Source organism: Trachypithecus francoisi, unplaced genomic scaffold, assembly GCF_009764315.1.
Source record: "Trachypithecus francoisi isolate TF-2019V2 unplaced genomic scaffold, Tfra_2.0 Lachesis_group1, whole genome shotgun sequence".
Classification (NCBI taxonomy): domain Eukaryota; kingdom Metazoa; phylum Chordata; class Mammalia; order Primates; family Cercopithecidae; genus Trachypithecus; species Trachypithecus francoisi.
The window spans coordinates 116,346,431-116,366,404 of record NW_022681454.1 but is presented as its reverse complement, the minus strand read 5'-3'; the positions used below and the strand labels follow the sequence as shown (position 1 = coordinate 116,366,404).

Below are 19,974 nucleotides of genomic sequence, written 5' to 3'. Positions count from 1 at the left end.
TGTCTCTTTTGATCTTTGATGGTTTAAAGTCTGTTTTATCAGAGACTAGGATTGCAACCCCTGCTTTTTTTTGTTCTCCATTTGCTTGGTAGATCTTCCTCCATCCCTTTATTTTGAGCCTATGTATGTCTCTGCATGTGAGATGGGTCTCCTGAATACAGCAGACTGATGGGTCTTGACTCTTTATCCAGTTTGCCAGTCTGTGTCTTTTAATTGGAGCATTTAGTCCATTTACATTTAAGGTTAATATTGTTATGTGTGAACTTGATCCTGTCATTATGATATTAACTGGTTATTTTGCTCGTTAGTTGATGCAGTTTCTTCCTAGCCTCGATGGTCTTTACATTTTGGCATGTTTTTGCAATGGCTGGTACCGCTTGTTCCTTTCCATGTTTAGGGCTTCCTTCAGGGTCTCTTGTAAGGCAGGCCTGGTGGTGACAAAATCTCTAAGCATTTGCTTATCTGTAAAGGATTTTATTTCTCCTTCACTGATGAAGCTTAGTTTGGCTGGATATGAAATTCTGGGTTGAAAATTCTTTTCTTTAAGAACGTTGAATATTGGCCCCCACTCTCTTCTGGCTTGTAGAGTTTCTGCCGAGAGGTCTGCTGTTATCTGATGGGCTTCCCTTTGTGGGTAACCCGACCTTTCTCTCTGGCTGCCCTTAAGATTTTTCCTTCATTTCAACTTTGGTGAATCTGGCAATTATGTGTCTTGGAGTTGCTCTTCTGGAGGAGTATCTTTGTGGCGTTCTCTGTATTTCCTGAATTTGAATGTTGGCCTGCCCTACTAGGTTGGGGAAGTTCTCCTGGATGATATCCTGAAGAGTGTTTTCCAACTTGGTTCCATTTTCCCCCTCACTTTCAGGCACCCCAATCAGACGTAGATTTGGTCTTTTTACATAATCCCATACTTCTTGCAGGCTTTGTTCATTTCTTTTTCTTCTTTTTTCTTTTGGTTTCTCTTCTCGCTTCATTTCATTCATTTGATCCTCAATTGCTGATACTCTTTCTTCCAGTTGATCGAGTCGGTTACTGAAGCTTGTGCATTTGTCACGTATTTCTCGTGTCATGGTTTTCATCTCTGTCATTTCGTTTATGATCTTCTCTGCATTAATTAATCTAGCTGTCAATTCTTCCACTTTTTTTTCAAGATTTTTAGTTTCTTTGCGCTGGTACGTAATTCCTCCTTTAGCTCTGAGAGTTTGATGGAGTGAAGCCTTCTTCTCTCATCTCGTCAAAGTCATTCTCTGACCAGCCTTGATCCGTTGCTGGCAATGGGCTGCGCTCCTTTGCAGGGGGAGATGCGCTCTTATTTTTTGAATTTCCAGCTTTTCTGCCCTGCTTCTTCCCCATCTTTGTGGTTTTATCTGTCTCTGGACTTTGATGATGGTGACGCACGGATGGGGTTTTGGTATAGGTGTCCTTCCTGTTTGATAGTTTTCCGTCTGACAGTCAGAAGGACTGTCTGTTGGTCTGTTGGAGATTGCTTGAGGTCCACTCCAGACCCTGTTTGCCTGGGTATCAGCAGCAGAGGTTGCCGAAGATAGAATATTGCTGAACAGCGAGTGTACCTGTCTGATTCTTTCTTTGGAAGTTTCCTCTCAGGGGTGACGCCACCCTGTGAGGTGTGGGGTGTCAGACTGCCCCTAGTGGGGGATGTCTCCCAGCTAGGCTACTCAGGGGTCAGGGACCCACCTGAGCAGGCAGTCTGTCCGTTCTCGGATCTCAACCTCCGCGTTAGGAGATCCACGGCTCTCCCCAAAGCTGTCAGACAGAGTCGTTCGCGTCTGCACCGCCCCCGCTCTTTCCCCTAATGGGCTGCAGCTGTGCGCTGTCCGCAGAGGTAGAGTCTACAGAGACAGGCAGGCTTCCTTGAGCTGCCGTGAGCTCCACCCAGTTCGAGCTTCCCAGCGGCTTTGTTTACCTACTTAAGCCTCAGCAATGGCGGGCGCCCCTCCCCCAGCCTCGCTGCTGCCTTGCGGATAGATTGCCGCAGACGGCTGTGTTAGCAGTGAGGGAGGCTCCGTGGGCGTGGGACCCTCCCGGCCAGGTGTGGGATATATTCTCCTGGTGTGCCTGTTTCCTTAAAGCGCAGTATTGGGGTGGGAGTTACCCGATTTTCCAGGTGTTGTGTGTCTCAGTTCCCCTGGCTAGGAAAAGGGATTCCCTTCCCCCTTGCGCTTCCAGGTGAGGCGATGCCTCGCCCTGCTTCAGCTCACGCTGGTCAGGCTGCAGCAGCTGACCAGCACCGATTGTCCGGCACTCCCTAGCGAGATGACCCCAGTACCTCAGTTGAAAACGCAGAAATCACCGGTCTTCTGTGTGGCTCGCGCTGGGAGTTGGAGACTGGAGCTGCTCCTATTCGGCCATCTTGCTCCGCCCCTCCTATGTTGTTTTCTAGCGAGTCATTCTCTATTTACATTTTAAGTAGGCATCCAGAGACTTGGTTATATTCTGAGTCTGTATTATTGATCAAAGCCCTCACCTGGAGTTTCTGAGGCCATTCACTTACCCAGAAGCTGATGACATTGACACAGGGAGGGAATGACCACATACATAATTTTAAATGTCATGGTAATCACACTGAAAATTAACTAAAAAGAAGCCAGTGAAATCATTTTAATAATATATTTCATGTAATCCAATGCATGTAAAATATTCTTTTAAGATGTAATCAATTAGAAAACATATCAACATAATACTTTATATCCATTAGTTTAGATATCTTTGAAATTTGGTATTTTACACTTGCAGCATGTATCAGTTTGGATCAGCATACTTCAGGTGCTTCAGTGTGGCCTGAACCAGTTCTAGAGAAGGTGGAATAAAAGCCAGGAATTTACAAAACACACAGGTAATTCTTCTACATGATCGAGTTTGAGGTTACTACCCTAGACTGTCCTGCACACAATCCATTCTACAACTATTACTGAATTAACATTTTTTTAAAAATGCACTTTAATTATGTCAACCCTAAGAACCCAGAAAACCCTGGTACCCCCTATAAAATCAACACAGATGGGTATTCACAGTTCTCTAAAAGTGACCTCATTCATCCATCCAACCTACTCTTCAATTAGAAAATGTTTTGGATTCTTCCATAAAGTTTTCCTAAGCAAATATTCATTCATTCAACAAACATTTGTTGAAAACCCACTAAATGCCATCATGGATCTTACAGGTGTTAAAAATAAATAAATAAAATAAACATGGAAGTCACAGTTTAGATATACATCAAGGCCAACTGCCCATAACCACATAACCAAAAGCTTAAGTCATCCTGATTTCCCTGAAATGCTCTAATCATAAACACAAAACACAAGCTTTACATTTTTATTAGTATGATTCTGTGAAATTAAGCCAATCAACTATAGACAAATCAACTTAAACAGCTGTTTGCTCCCCCAAAAAAATCTTAATGTATAAGAACCAATAATGGAAAAGCTCCAAATGCTTCCTCCTTTATCCTTATAAGCTGTGCCATTACTGCTGAGTGCAAGCTTCTTACCACCCTTCCCACTTGGTTTGAAGTCTCCCAGATTCTGATCTGTACTTTTTCTATGACAATAAACTTTTAGATTCATCCTAATTTTATTTTTGATACAAGAAAACAGATCAGGTATAACATAAATCATTATACATTTTTTTACAATAAAAGAAATGTTCTGAAGTAGCACTATGAATGCTATGAAAATACTTCAGAGAAGTCCTTATACAGTTCTGAAGGGCCAATGAAAATGTCTTTAAGCAAAGTAACATTTAAGTTAAGAAAGAGTGTGAATATAATTAGTAATCTGAGCAGATAAAGTGAAATTTCTGGGTAGAGAAGGAATGTACATTATGGAAAGCACTAAGGTGGAAAAGAACATGGAGGTCCAAGTTATTGAAAGGAGCAGACAGACGATGAAAGTAATCTGATAGGGGGCTTCCCATGCAGGCAGAAACCAGATAAGGCCAAACTCATGAGCTTCCAATTTTCATTAAAAAAAAAAAAAGTATAAATATTTAAACCTAAGTAGACTACAAACTCCTCAAAAGACACAGACCATTCCTTCTAAACCTCATGTCTTATGTCTCCTCATAGGGTACAGATATTTAGTACTTCCTCTGTACACAGAAAAATTGTAATTATGTCAGTCTTTTAATTTCTAAAATTTCCAGGTTATACTAAATTATTTGTAGTAACTTAAAAACTACAATACCATGAAACTCAAGAAAATCTTCCCGGAAGTGCTGATTTTTAACATCAAGTTCCTTAGAAACGAGAGGCGGTTTTTATGCGGATGTTCTACCAGCGTGATGCCAAAATTCTAGCCTACCCAAGCTCCCAGTGGAAGGCATGAATGACATCTAACTCTCTTGCTTCTTACTCCTCACTTTCCCTGACACTGTTCTTCATATCAATGATTGTGATTTATACACACACAGAGATGAAAGGATTTAAGGAAAAAAAATTTACTGGGTCAAGTCAGCCTGCAACCTATCACACCTATCCCTTACTCTTCAAACTGATCAAAACATGATATACAACACTGTACAGGCAGAATTCTAAGACAGTTCCCCACATTCCTGGCCCCTAGAAAGCACATCTAAATAATCCTCTCCCCGGAGTTTGGGTAGGAAAACTACACATATGAGCAGATAGGGGAATAGGTTCATCAAAAGGGAGATGTGACTGGGTCTGACTTAATCAGGTGAGCCTTTAAAAGGGGCTGGGGTCTCCCTGAAGTCACAGAGATGGGAAGTGTGAGAAGGCTTGTGGAAGGGCTAGTGACAAACATACAGCTGGCCTCTAGCCAACAGCTGGCGAGACAAAACGGACCTCAGTCCAACAACCCCAAGGAAATTCTGCCAGAGGGCTTAGAAGGAACCCAAATCTCAGATGAGATCCCACTTAACAGACCCTTCGATTTCAACCTTGTGTGACTGAGCAAAGCAGTCGTCAATGCCACGTCCAGACTTCTGACCTACAGGACTGAGAAAACGAATAGGTGTTTTGAAGCCACCGATGTGTGGTAATTCCTTATGCAGCAAACGGAAATCTAACAACACTCAAGTATTTCTCTTATAATGTCTGGCAGATATGAAAGTTTTTCAGGCGTCATTTTACAAATATCTTCCTAGCTGCTTTAAGAATAAATTTCTTTCAAAATGGACATGAACATTAATTGTGCAGTATCTCCTCAATAATTCTCACCCTTTTCAATGAAAAGTCATTGAGTTTGGTGAGTCAAGATTCACTGAAAAATTCTTCAATGTTGATGGGCCTCTTTGGTGAGGTGACCTTATTCCTGCCCTGCCCCCTAAGGGTGGGCAGGGTGGACAGAACGCAGCCTGGACTTCCGGATGCAGCCCCCTACCGCCCGATTTGCCTACCCCGCTGACCTCAGAGGGGTGGCCCTAAGCCCAGGACAGACGTGGACAAAGGGCAGAAAAAACGATGCAGTTCTCTTTAATCCCTAACCCAATTGCTCGGAAAAAGCCGCGCTCCCACACAGAAAGCGAACCCTCTAAAGCTGTTGGTTGGCTGCCGTGCACGCAGTCGCTTCAGGAATTCCCAAAGCATCTAGCGGAAGTTTAGACCTTTCACTAGGGGTCACATGGGCCAGTTCGGGCGCAGCTGGCAAACAGTTCCTTTCAGTTTGAAAGTATCTTTGAAACTCGGAAACCGTGCTCCTTGGTCTTTCAGTTCATATGCCTAGAGAGCGGCTACTGAAATTGGAATCATCATCTTCTTCCCTCGGCCCCAACTAGTAAACCACGACCAGAAGACACAACCTAATCTACACCTACCGGAGTGTCACACCCGGCAAGCGCGAACAGGTTCACCAACGGGGCCTGCGCAAACCGGCCGCTCCCGCGAGATCGCAGGAAGGCGGAGAGAAAGGGCAGGACCCCTCCGCGTGGGGCGGGGTTTAGAGGCTCGTCGCGCCTGCGCAGAGGGCCGGACGACGTGCTGCGTCGTTACTTTTGAAACGCTTGGCGGGGAAGTGCTGTGGGAGCCGCTGTGGTTGCTGTCCGCCGAGTGCAAGTGCGTGCCTTTGTTTGTGTCCCTGGCCATGGCGCTGCAGCTCTCCCGGGAGCAGGGAATCACCCTGCGCGGGAGCGCTGAAATCGTGGCCGAGTTCTTCTGTAAGTCCTCGCGCAGGCCAATATATTGGGGGGAACTGAGTCGTGGCGGCTCAGTGGGCCCACAGCTCGGCCTCTGAGACCGGAGAAGTAATCTGGGGAGCGGCGGCTGCAGGCTGTTCCTCCTGAGGCGTTGTTATAACGTGGAGCTGCAGGCCTGCATGCTGCTGGGGCCTACCTCGCGGCGTAGCCTCTTCCAGAGCGTTTCTTCCTTTAAGTGCAGATCCGTCCCACCTCCCACCCCTTACTTTCCAATACAGGACACTGTGTGACTGTGGTGGGCCCCAGTGTGGGTGTGTGTGTGTGTGTGTTTTTAACTGCGAGAGCACCCTCACCCTCCCACTCTTAAGTGATTATTAGGCATGAGGCTGGCGGTAAACAAGACTTTGGAACCCTTGTTCTCGAACAGGCCAGCTGCACGTTGTAAAGGAACCTGGCAGGATTTGGGAGGGAAAGGGGAAGATACAGGCTTGTCTGGAGCAGTGACTATTCAGTCAGTTGCTAACTCGAATGCAACAGCCTATTTTGACATCCTCTAGCCTCATAATCTGAATTTGGATTTGGATTACAATGAGGTGAAATTTGGCAATAGTAGGTTGATACACTTTGCTTTTTTTTCCCTTGGCACGTGAAAACAATTATCTTTTTTACTTAGATGCAAGGATTTTTAATGCCACTTTGTACCTACTCTGCTTTCAGCAAGATACACGTGTGTTGTCATTTATAGCTGTATAGCCTAATGAAAATATAGCCACATCTAAATATATTTTATTTTCCAGAGTTATGCAGTGATAATGAATTTTCTGTAACATTTCTTTTGCTTGCAGCATTCGGCATCAACAGCATTTTATATCAGCGTGGCATATATCCATCTGAAACTTTTACTCGAGTGCAGAAATACGGACTCACCTTGCTTGTAACTACTGATCTTGAGCTCATAAAATACCTAAATAATGTGGTGGAACAACTAAAAGGTATTTAATCATTGGAAACAATTTGAGTCTTGCAGATTTTCTACCATCTCAAGTAGTCATTTTTCCGCTCTGCAAATAGAAGTGTACTCACATCTCAAATATATTTTAAGTTGAGAGGAAGCAAATAATATATAAAATGGAAGAAATCCACTCTTCCCCCACTACATTGTGAGTGGGCTGAATATTTTGATGTTAGAAATCTGATATGGCTGAAAAATAGTCTTCATCAACTCCCTTAGAAGTGACTTTTGCAGTTAATGTGGCCAAATGGAACAGGTTGGAATTTTACATAATTATAATGGTGTTCACTATCTGAGAAAATATACACTACATATTCTCAGTATAATGTATTTTCTGTAACTAATTAGTTTTCTGTAGTCTAATGTTATCATTAGATTAAGATCAAGGAAATTGGATTCAACCAGATAAACTTCAAAAAAAGAAAAAGGTTAGTTGCTAAATGACAGAACACTCATATTTTTTTTGTTTGTTTTGTTTTTCACGTATTTCTGTTTGTCGTTTTCAAAAACTCTGCCAGTGACTCAGTAAGCCTTTTCTGTCTGAACACTCGTTTTTCTTTAGTTCGAGAAATTGCTGTATTACCTATTGGGTGAATACTTGTTCTTCATCTATTTCTTTTTCCTTTCTGGAATTCCTGTTAGTTTCTCTGTCATGTTACCCTCCACTTAGGATTCTTATTTCTAATTTTTCAAATGTTTCTCCCATTTGATCTTCTAAAATTTTCAAAAGTACTACAGTGGCCATCTTTTTTTTTTTTTTTTAAATTTAGAAATTATTTCTTTTGTTGTCGACCAGAAATGTATCTTTGGTTTACCGTTTTTATTGCATTTTTACTAACCCATTTTTAGTATGCCCTTCCGATAATGGCCGTGTGAACTTTTTTAGCTTGATAACTCTCTTTCAAGCTATACTATCCTCTAGATAAACTGTTAACATTGCCTTGCCTTTTATGTGTACAGGAGTGGAATGCCTCAACAACCTGTGGATGTCAGGTCTCAAATTGACAGGCAAGAGAAGATAGCCCTGTTGACATTTTGGCCTGGATATTTCTTTGGTGTGGGTGCTTTTCTGTGTGTTATAGAATGTTTACCAACATCTATGGCCTTTACTCACCAAATGCCAGTAACCACCTTGCTCTGACAACCAGAAGTGTCTCCATAAATTATATTGGCAGATGTGCCCAAGGGGCCAAAATTGCCCTTGGTTGAGAACTTCTGCTGTAGTAGATTGGTATTGTCAAAATAGCAAGATGAGACCTCTTTTGGTGTGGGAATAGACCTCTGTTCTCAAGTGCACACAGGAAAGACATTGATAGGAGTGTCCACCTCTCCCAGAGTTGCATCCAAAATTGGGGGTCAGGAATAAATCATCTGTAGTGATTCATAGGGCTGCACTGAGATCATTTGGCCTGGAACCTCTAGGCAACTATGGATGTGTGTTTCCATCTTAATTTGCTAGAGAAACAAGCATTGCCTAAGCCAATGGTTTTTAGATTGTCTCCTTTGAGACTGCATTGAAGCCAATGGTTTTTAGGTTGTCTCCTTTGAGACTGCATTGACGACACTTCACATTATGTGTGTCTAGACCTTCCTATTTAACTTCTCCCTTTCATTTTAGTTAAAGTGGAAAAATTGCTCTTCCCTAGAGGCAAGTTGTTCTGTTTGTTTTTTGTTTGCAGTTTCCCTCTGTCACCCAGGCTGGAGTGCAGTGGCGTGATCTCCGCTCACTGCAACCTCTACCTCCCGAGTAGCTGAGATTTTAGGTGCCTGCCACCGTGCCCGGCTAATTTTTGTATTTTTACCAGAGACATGGTTTCACCATCTTAGCCAGGCTAGTCTTGAACTCCTGACCTCGTGATCCACCCACCTCTGTCTCCCAAAGTGCTGGGATTACAGGCGTGAGCCACCACACCCAGCCAGTTGTTTTGTTTTGAATGTCATTTCCTCTAGCCTTTTTTAGGGTCTTGATCCTGTTCTCTCTTATATTTTCGCTTCTGTGTTTTGATTTTAATTATCCCCATTGGTTTCATCTCTCCAGTTTTAAAGGAAGAACAAATTTCCACCCAGTCTCCTCCTTTTCAGAGTGAAACTCATAAAAAGTTGTTGATAGATGCCAGGGATCACAAGGCCCACAGGCCGCATCCAACAGGTGGCCTGTTTTTGCACTGCCCACAAGCTAAGAATATTTTTACACTTACAGGTTTGTTTAAAAATAAGCAACAGAGACCTTGGTGGACTATATGCCTAAAATATTTACTAATTACTCTGTTTCTTTACAAAAACTTAGCTGACTCCTGAATATGCTGTTTCAATTTCCAAGATTACTTCAAGGCTCAATCTGAGCCCCCGTTCTGTCTTTATAATTTCTCTATAGGTGATCTCTGACCTGTTTATAGCTTCACTAGCAACCTCTGTGTAGTCAACTCACAAACTTATATCTATCCCAAAGCCTCTTTCTCCAGACTCATATATTCAGCAGCTATATCTTTATGTAGCTATCCCAGAGATAACGTACACTCAAGCATACCAAAAAGTAAATTTAGGATCATCTCCAAAACTGATGCTCTTTAATTTTCTGTCTGTCAATGGCTAAACCGTCCAAACAGAAATAAAAGAAACTTGGAAGCTGTCCCTGAAGCATGCTTCTTCCTTACTACTATGACTCAACCCAATAAATGTTAACCATGAAATCTCTTACATCTACCTACTGCTTCGTCTCTACCAGTTTATCCTCCTACAAGCTTTCATTAACTCTTGCTTGAATTACTGATGGACTAACTAGTGTCTCTAGATCCCCTCTTTAACATCTCCAGTCCATTTTCCATATCACAGCTAGAATGATAGTTTTGAAATACAAGTCTAACTGCTTTACATCCTGCTTCACACACAGTAGTGACTTCGCTGGTCTTGAAGTGCATATTTTTTAATTTGATACCAGGCTTTGCGTGGTCTGGCTTCTATTAATCTTGCAAGGATTGCATTGTTTTGTTTTGTTTGTTTGTTTGTTTCTTGATTGCACTTGTAGTGAGCTGCTTCCAGTCTTCTAGTTATGTGCTCTTCCCTTGCTAGTATTTGAGGCCTGTATCTTCTTTCCTATCCTTTTGCATATTTAATGCTGTTTATCCCTAGAGCTAAACTCAAACCTTTTCTGACCTCCCTAAGTGGCTCAAATTTTCCTTCTTTTATGCTCTCATTGCATCTTATATCTCTCTTTCATAGCAGCCATAACAATGATAATTTCTCATTTATTGGTGTGATGAGTAGATGAATGCCCATCTCCTACGCTTTTATCTTGGATTAGGATGAAAGTACCACATGTTCAGTATTCTGTCATCAGCACCAATTACTGTACCTGGTACAGATACTGAGAATTTGAAAACAGAAGTTAGATTATTGATGGTGCAAATTTTCTTGCACGTAGGAGGAGGTCCAAGATAGCAGTGGTAGGAATTTGCTGAGGATAGGGAGTGGGACCTGAGAAGAGAGCTACTTTATGATGCAGTGGACCAAGAAAGATGCCTTCCTTTTTATGTGTTGCAGATTGGTTATACAAGTGTTCAGTTCAGAAACTGGTTGTAGTTATCTCAAATATTGAAAGTGGTGAGGTCCTGGAAAGATGGCAGTTTGATATTGAGTGTGACAAGACTGCAAAAGATGACAGGTAAGTAGGAATTACATTATTTCTACTTTGATATATTTTTTTCAAAACTTGTTTTTATTACTAATTGAGTTCTAATTATATTGAAATAGTTTTATATAAAATATAGTTTGTTTCTAATTTATATTTTCTAAGATATCCTCAGTCACCTGTGGAAAAGAATTGTGCTCAGTTTAACATATCATTGATTTGTATATATAATATAATTGTAACATATTTGCCTTTAGTCTAAATCAGTAATTTTCAAACAGTATTTATGGTGATATATACAAAACTACACATGATATACTAGATGAACCATTTAATGAATTGTTCTAAGATATTTTTAACTATAAGGAATGATATTAGATTCACACAATTTATGATGTAGCTCTGCTGTACTTCCTTTAATGCCATCTACTTCCTAAGACACTTCATAAATTTCTGAAAGTTCCAGACTCCCTGGAAGAGAAGTGTCTCTCTTTATACTCTAATGTTTAGCATTGTCCTAGGCATGCTTTTCTATAAATTGGGAACCATTTCTTATAGTGAAATGTAGTTTGCTTCTGAAGGCTTTGGTTTATTTTAGGAAATTTTTAGCTTATAAAATAATTTGATATGCAATTTAATATTTTATTTGAGAAAATAGGAAATTAGACATTTAGGCATTACTAAAAGTGTCGAAATGATTATACCAATTAAATATTTTAGATATCATTTGTTATTTTATTTCAAGAGATGCTGAAGTTTCCCGAACTTGAAATGATTGGCAGATTTTCTAGTCATCTGATATTAAATGACCTGACACTAAGACCAGCTCTAAAAGATGCCTGGCAGGATAAATGAAGTAATAAGGATGTATGTTGTGCCTACTAGGTTATAGGTCCAAAGGATACTTTCACTCACAGATTTTACAAACCTCCTTTTTAAAGCACTGCTTATTTGATGTTGAGAGCATTTAATCAAGTAAATAATCTTACCACTATGTTTGAAATAACTTAAAACCTAAAATGAATTAATTGATTTGATTTTTTTTGACAGTGCACCTAGAGAAAAGTCTCAGAAAGCTATCCAGGATGAAATCCGTTCAGTGATCAGACAAATAACAGCTACAGTGACATTTCTGCCACTGTTGGAAGTTTCCTGTAAGTATACAACTTCTTGTTGAATTAAATTGATTGGCAAAAAGACTAAGCTCCTGCCTTTATCACCCCTTTATTCAATTTTTCTTGTCAGATTTATGTAATATAAATTGAAGGAAAAACGTTATAAAGCAAAATTAATGTATCATAGTCTCCCTTTCCACAGGGAGACCCACAGTGACTACCTGAAACCATGGATAGTATGAACCCTATATGATGTTTTTCTTATGCATACATACCGATGATACAACTTAATATGTAAATTAAGCATAGTAAGAGTTAATAAACTGGAGCAATTATAACAATATGCTGGCATCACTATTCTTGTGCTTTGGGACCTTTTTGTTTGTTTGTTTGTTTGTTTGTTTGTTTGAGACGGAGTCTCGCTCTGTCGCCCAGGCTGGAATGCAGTAGCGCGATCTTGGCTCACTGCAAGCTCTGCCTCCCGGGTTCACACTATTCTCCCGCCTCAGCATCCCGAGTAGCTGGGACTATAGGCGCCCGCCCCGCCACCATGCCCAGCTAATTTTTTGTATTTTTTTTTTTTTTTTTTTTTGAGACGGAGTCTCGCTCTGTCGCCCAGGCTGGAGTGCAGTGGCCAGATCTCAGCTCACTGCAAGCTCCGCCTCCCGGGTTTATGCCATTTTCCTGCCTCAAAGTGCTGGGATTACAGGCTTGAGCCACCGCGCCCGGCCAATTTTTTGTATTTTTAATAGTGACAGGGTTTCACCGTGATAACCAGGATGGTCTCGATCTCCTGACCTTGTGATTCGCCTGCCACGGCCTCCCAAAGTGCTGGGATTACAGGCGTGAGCCACCGCGCCCGGCCTTGGGACCATTATTAAATAAGATAAGGGTTACTTGAACACAATCACTAAATTGCACAGAAATTAGATACAATATTTTCTTTATTAAGAGAAATGTTCATTGAGCAAAATAAAGTAGTGATCAGAGACCAAACCAAATGACCTTTTCCAGCAGTGAGTTGTTCAAAATAGAAGAGAGGCAACAAGATTAGTTTTACTTTTAGAAAATAATGTACTTTAATGATCTTATCCCCAATTTAGGTTCATTTGATCTGCTGATTTATACAGACAAAGATTTGGTTGTACCTGAAAAATGGGAAGAGTCGGGACCACAGTTTATTACCAATTCTGAGGAAGTCCGCCTTCGTTCATTTACTACTACAATCCACAAAGTAAATAGCATGGTGGCCTACAAAATTCCTGTCAATGACTGAGGATGACGTGAGGAAAATGTAATTGTAATTTTGAAATTTGGTTTTCCTGAAATCAAATCATCTATAGTTAATATGTTTTATTTCATTGGTTAATTTTTACATGATGAAAACCAAAATGATACTTACTGAACTGTGTGTAATTGTTCCTTTTCTTTTTTGGTACCTATTTGACTTACCATGGAGTTAACATCATGAATTTATTGCACACTGTTCAAAAGGAACCAGGAATTTTTTTTGTCAACGTTGTGATGTATATTCCTTTGAAGATAGTAACTGTAGATGGAAAAACTTGTGCTATAAAGCTAAATGCTTTCCTAAATCAGATGTTTTGGTCAAGTAGCTTGACTCAGTATAGGTAGGGAGATATTTAAGTATAAAATACAGCAAAGGAAGTCTAAATATTCAGAATCTTTGTTGAGGTCCTGAAAGTAACTAATAATCTATAAACAATGAAATATTGCTGTATTAGCTCCTTTTGACCTTCATTTCATGTATAGTTTTCCCTAATGAATCAGTTTCCAAATTTGACTTTAATTTATGTAACTTGAACCTATGAAGCAATGGATATTTGTACTCTTTAATGTTCTGTGATACAGAACTCTTAAAAAATGTTTTTTTGTGTGTGTGTTTTATAAAATCAAGTTTTAAGTGAAAGTGAGGAAATAAAGTTAAGTTTGTTTTAAATTTGTCTTAAAATACTTTGATACTGGTTTGGTGTTGATATAGTTAAATGGTAATTAGAATTGATTAGCATAGCTATCGAATTCTTGTTCCTATGAAGTTGTAGAACTTAAAGATACAAAGTTGAGTGAGTCTTGAGGTGTCTTCAATCTAATGGATAAACTTTGATCACATCCTATTTATCTCATAGCAATAGACTTAAAGCTATTACTTCATCATTGTGAAAGGATAAATGTCCTGTGGAATTAGTCCAACAATTCTAGTTGAATAAATGTTGATTTTAGTACTTTACTATACTCTTAGCCTTATTATCAGCCTACTTTTCCTTATGTATTTAAATACTATGCTTATTCCTATGCTTTCATTAATACCCTCATCTGGTACATGCTTTCTATCCAGTTCTCGCCTGTTTTTCCAAGATCAGTTTAAAGCGGATTTGTAAAGTCTTCTCTCATCTCTAATCTAAATCTGACCTCATTTTGTAAAAATTCAGTTTATTAATGCTTATTATTAGACATTGTAAGTTCTTTATGTGTATGAAGTAATTGCAGATAGTCTGAATCTGTTCATTCAGAAATTACATATTGAGCAAATACTGTGAATCAATGGCAGTTTCTGGGTTCTCAGTGACAAATTTGTAGACTCTTCATATCTTTATGGAATAAATGGAGCACTGTTATTACCCAGCTAGATGATATCAAGAAAATGGCAAATAAATGCTTCATTTGTGTTTTAACTATGTGAGATGTCAGACAAAATTCTGTGAAATCACTTTTTTTTTTTCCCCAAGATGGAGTCTTACTCTGTCGCCCAGGCTGGAGTGCAATGATGCAGCTCAGCTCACTACAACCTCTGCCTCCCGGATTCTAGCAATTCTGTCTCAGCCTCCCGAGTATCTGGGATTACAGGCACGTACCACCACGGCTGGCTAATTTTTGTATTTTTAGTAGAGAGGGGGGTTTCACCATGTTGGCCATGCTAGTCTTGAACTCCTGACCTCATGATCCGCCTGCCTTAACTTCACAAACTACTGGGATTATAGGCGTGAGCCACCACGCCCAGCTGAAATCACATTTTTAAAGGTTGTATGTATACTCTGGTCATTTCAACTCAGCTACCATTATTAACAGGATTTAATTCTTAGATTTTTGTATCATTTGCATGGTACTGTTTACTCTGAGGTTTCTGGGGAGCTAGTCATGACCAGTCATTTTAACCCTTACAGATTATATAATCAATTAAGAAATACGCATTTTGGGCTGGATGCGGTGGTTCATGCCTGTAATCCCAGCACTTTGGGAGGCTGAGGCAGGTGGATCACGAGGTCAGGAGTTTGAGACCAGCCTGGCCAAGATGGTGAAACCCCGTCTCTACTAAACATACAGAAATTAGCTGAGCATGGTGGCTGGCGCCTGTAATCCCAGCTACTTGGGAGGCTGAGGCAGGAGAATCGCTTGAACCCATGAGGCGGAGGTTGCAGTGAGCCAAGATCGTGCCACTGTACTCTAGCCTGGGCAACAGAGCAAGACTATCTCAAAAAATAATAATTAATAATGTATAAAATACACATTTTGGAGCTGAGTGGGAGCCAAACTATGAGCTTTATTGAGGTGAAGCTAGACTGGAAAAGCTTTGCCCTGTAGCTCCAAGTGGACTGTCCCATCCTCTTTCTAGACCTTGAGGCTTACCTCAGGAGGAAGACATTTAAACCAACAGCTGAAAGACTTGTGAGTGGTTTCTACACCATGTTAAAGAGAAGGTTCTAAGACAGCATGATGGGTCTCTAGGCCTGGCCTGGACTCTGTCTCAGTGTTGCTTACCATATGTAGAGGGATGAACAGAGGTTAAGCCCATCATGGTCTAAAGTAGAGCCCAGGAGGAATGGAAATATATCTGGCTTTCAGGATCCTTTTCCCAGTGTCATCAGAGAAGTCAAACCTCTGTGAGAATGTTTATGCAGAGGTATAGCAGTCTCATGTATTGGTTGACTTTTGCTGCACCTATCTCATTCTGTTGGAGGGACATTGGTTAGGACTCTGAAAGCCAGCTTTTTCACACTGACCAAAGCAAGTGAAGGCCAAGCCAAACTTTAATGGGATGGGACCAGGAAGTATACTCCTCCCATGGAGGTGGTGGAAAGGGCACCAAGAAGTTTGATGACAGTTATCTAATGGACTAGAGATTGGCAAACTTCTGTAAATGGCCAGGTAGTAAATAGTTTTGCTTTTGAAGGCATATGGTCTCTTGCACCTACTCAAGAGGCTGAAAACAGCCATAGACAATACATAAATGAATGAGCATGAGTGTGTTCCAATAAGAAAAAAACATAGCTGTTTGCTTTGACCCTAGGGTTGTAGTTTGCCAGTCCTGTAATAGATCACAGTTTGCTCTTTTGGTCACAAATATTCAAACCCCTCCCTAGTTCAGAGCATTTGATATTGTAATATTTAAAGCTCACTTGTAAAACATAATTTGTTGACTCCATCCATAGTATCTCAAACAGAATGTCTCTCCCAAATATACCTAAATTCCATATTCTCCAAAGCACAACTATTTTCTTGACATACTTCCTAACAACACACCCCACAGTTCACAATTTGATCTGAAAACATGTTAAGGGAGGCTTTTTGGCATGTGATGCCATAAACAGAGGTATGGGCTCTCCTTTAAATAGAGGCATGGACTCTTTATCCTATTGTGAGTCTCATAAAAAGAGACCCTTTTTATCATTTTTTCACTATATGGACACGGATGCTGAAAAATGCTTTTAGTATAATGCACTAACGTTTCTTATGTTCATTAACCTATATATTTTAGCATATAGATTCAAAGATTATTAGCACAATAAGGTAGATAACTTCATAGACCATTTCTTCATCTTATTTTCATTTAGTATGTAAAATTTATCTAAAATTTACATGAAAGATCAGAATAGCTATGTAATGCCACATTGTAACTCTTATATTTTCCACCAGATGTCACTAATGCTGTAATATTCAAATTAAGATGACTTACTTTTGGTTCTAAAGGCTATAAGGTTATTGGAAAAGCAATGTTACGCATAACATTGGAATTTCTGGCTGCAAATATATAAATACATGAGGGGAATAAACACAGCGTTTATTATTTACTCATTACTTTATGTTAATTTTTATTTAATTCTGATGCTTTTGTGTACAAGTAAAACTGGGGTCAATGGGCACACAAATTGCGTCATGGTTTTTGAAGTTTAATGGTCTCTTTCTATCCCTGGCCAAGGAAGTATGCAAATTATGTTGTGGTTTTTGAAGTTTAGATGATCTCTTCCTTCTATCCCTGGCCAAGGAAGTTCATCCTGACTCCCCAACAAGCATAACAAAAGGATTGTTTCATCACCTTTTTCCTCTTACCCTTTACATCCTTTTAGCAATAAAGTGTTCAGAACAAACTGGCTTTCCTTTGCTGTGCTTTGCAAAACTTGTTCATGTTTTATTGGGTGACTTTGTGTTTACACTTTCCTCAGATAGTCTGTTGTCAGATGACTGACCAATGACTGAGAGGAACCAAATACAGAGGATTTTATCCTATGCCTAATCTATATTGTCTACAGAATAAATCAGGTATGAATTTGTGAACAGTAGTGAAACATAATTTTCCAACTAATCAGAATTGTTTGTTAAGTAACCTTAATTACTCAGTCTTTGGTGAATTGTTTTTGGATAATTTCTTGTTCCTTTTCTTAAATATGAAATATTTCTAGTTATTTTGTTCAATGTGACCGATGAAAGTTTATGCTGGAATAACTGAAATGGAAACTGTCTACTCAATTTAAATTTTATTAGTTATATATATTTTTTAAAATAGATCTTTTAGAGATCTTTCCATTCTTCATAATTATGACTTTTAAAGCCAGCAGTATTCACTAAGGCTTAAAAAAAAAAAAAAAAACCTAGTTGGGCAAGCTACTTAATCTTCATTAGAGTTGACAATTCTGTTCCAATCTGGCAAAAACATTGTAGCCCTAGCAACAAGACTATTAGAAAAGGCCTAGAGAGAAAAATGTCAGAGTTGACCCTCTGATTACACAAGTCGGTTTATGTTACCATGTCACCTATTTTTGTCCTCCACCATGTGATCTATTTTTATACCAGAGAAGCATAATATAGTTACATTTATTTGTACAAAGCCCATTTCATCTACATTTATCTGCACCATTTTGCTATGCAAGCTTGTTTACACAAAGGAACTTACATGAGATCAAAGTCTTTTTGTCTTGGAATTTTATCTGTGCTGAAAAAGGCATCCCAAATATAAGCTGGACCACCCCATAGTCCATTTCCTTGCAAGGGAAAGATTCCAAACACTTAAAAAAGCTTTCTAGATATGGACATATCTAGTGGATGCCTAGACATGGATATGAATTTCTTTCTGAAATTACAGTCTCACTGACCAAGTACGGATGCTAATGGTTTTAAAGATTGGGTCTGCGATGTGCAAAGTATTTCATATCTAACATTGGATCACTGTGTTCACACTCATAATAGTCAGTACAGCTCTGTAAAAACAGGCTGTAAAGCCTACAGCCTCCAAGTCTAGGAAAGGAAATTCATGGGTATTGATCATCTACTGTGTGCCAGGCACCTTTGAAGTGTTTTACATCTATTCAGCTGACTCCTAAATGAATGGAGGTTGGGGTTAGTGGGGAAATGGAAGACTTGGGCTATAAGCTGTGGTCTTAGAAACTGATAATGGGACATGGGGGGAGCCATGAGATAAAGGAAATGAAGTCTGAGTTCCAAATGAGGAGTTCTCTGGAGCAAGGAACAGCCCTCAAACCTCAGTTTACGGCTGTGCGGGGAGAAGAGGGTGGGGAGAGAAGGACTAGATCCAAAATGGAAGTTCTGCAACTTTGCTGATGCCTCCGTGGCCCCAGAGGAGACCCATAAAGCAAAACCATGAAGAAGCACTAGGGAGTCCGAATCCTTTATAGAGCATCTTTAGCTCGGTTTGTGGGCAGGGAGGGGATCAGACTTCAAATTCATTCATTAAATGCATTATCTCAATCCTCACAACAGCCCTGTGAGAATTGCTATCGCCACTTTATAGATTTAAGAACTAAGATTCAAGAAGGTTAAGTAATTTGCCCAACTGCAAACATCCATAATCCATGTGCTGGCCCAATTCCCAAACCAATAGCAACCAAATCCTTTTATTATATCTTGTTTGCTCTCACAGTCTAGGGGACAGAGGCGGGTTCTCCTGCTCCAGACTTAGCCACAAAGAGATGAGAATACCACGTGGATCTCACTCCAAATTGAGGAAGTGAGAACTTGTAGTCACAATATTAGAGTATTGCATTAACCTTTTCATAATACTGCCATTAAATGTACACACAGGGCATTTTGCTTTAAAACAGGAGTATTCATTTTCTTTCCAGCAACATTTCTTCTCTAATTCTTTCGCTTGTTTTTGTAACCAATGATGTGTTGGAATTTGTGTTTAACATGTAATCTTGATCCTTCTACTTTGTGAGTTTTAACCAACTTGAGACAAGATGCAGAAAACAGAAGGAGATTGAAATTTATTATATGTATTATTACCAAAATTACAGCACTCTATAGTCAAGCTGGGTTGGAGAATGAGCCTTTGCTACTCCTTCTTAAGTGAACCAAGCAGCCTGTGGAGTCATAGGTGGAAGGACCAGACAACTTCATTCTTCCTTCTCCAGCCCAACCTCAACCTGGGAGGAAGCCTTGCATGCTGAGTTGCCAAGGGCAAAATTAGAAAGTGCTGTACTTGAGCTCCTACAAGCCATAGAAACATTTCTTCTTTGCTGCTTGGGGTGGACTGAGAGAAAAGGTGGAGAGAGGGCCCCAGAATATTACTCCAGTGCTGTTTTCTGTCATCAGGATTGGAACAGAAACCCTAAGAGTGGAGTAACAAGCATCCTTCCTGCTATTTGCCAGCTTTTTCGTCTCTTGGTATATTACATTGTGTGTTCCACTGGCATTATGTAAGTTGATTTTAGGTAGCATGATAACAGACTTTTTTTTTTTAAGTTTTAGTTATTATATATATGTTGTAATCAGAAAAATATGTAACATTTTAGCACATTGTTTATCATGAGTAAAAAGATAAGCAAAAGATTTTAAAAGTATACACAATATTTAAA

At 39.8% G+C, this 19,974-nt stretch overlaps 1 protein-coding gene across 1 annotated transcript; it reads left to right on the top strand.

Annotated features, from left to right (window-relative positions):
• Nucleotides 1–5,202: 5,202 nt before the first annotated feature.
• On the top strand, nucleotides 5,203–17,251 carry MAD2L1 (mitotic arrest deficient 2 like 1). The gene is made up of 5 exons (XM_033215137.1): nucleotides 5,203–6,132; nucleotides 6,957–7,103; nucleotides 10,664–10,784; nucleotides 11,802–11,905; nucleotides 12,970–17,251. Exons 1-5 carry the CDS (start codon nucleotides 6,060–6,062, stop codon nucleotides 13,140–13,142), a joined length of 618 nt encoding a protein of 205 aa, XP_033071028.1. The 5' UTR covers nucleotides 5,203–6,059; the 3' UTR covers nucleotides 13,143–17,251.
• The last annotated feature ends 2,723 nt before the right edge of the window (nucleotides 17,252–19,974 follow it).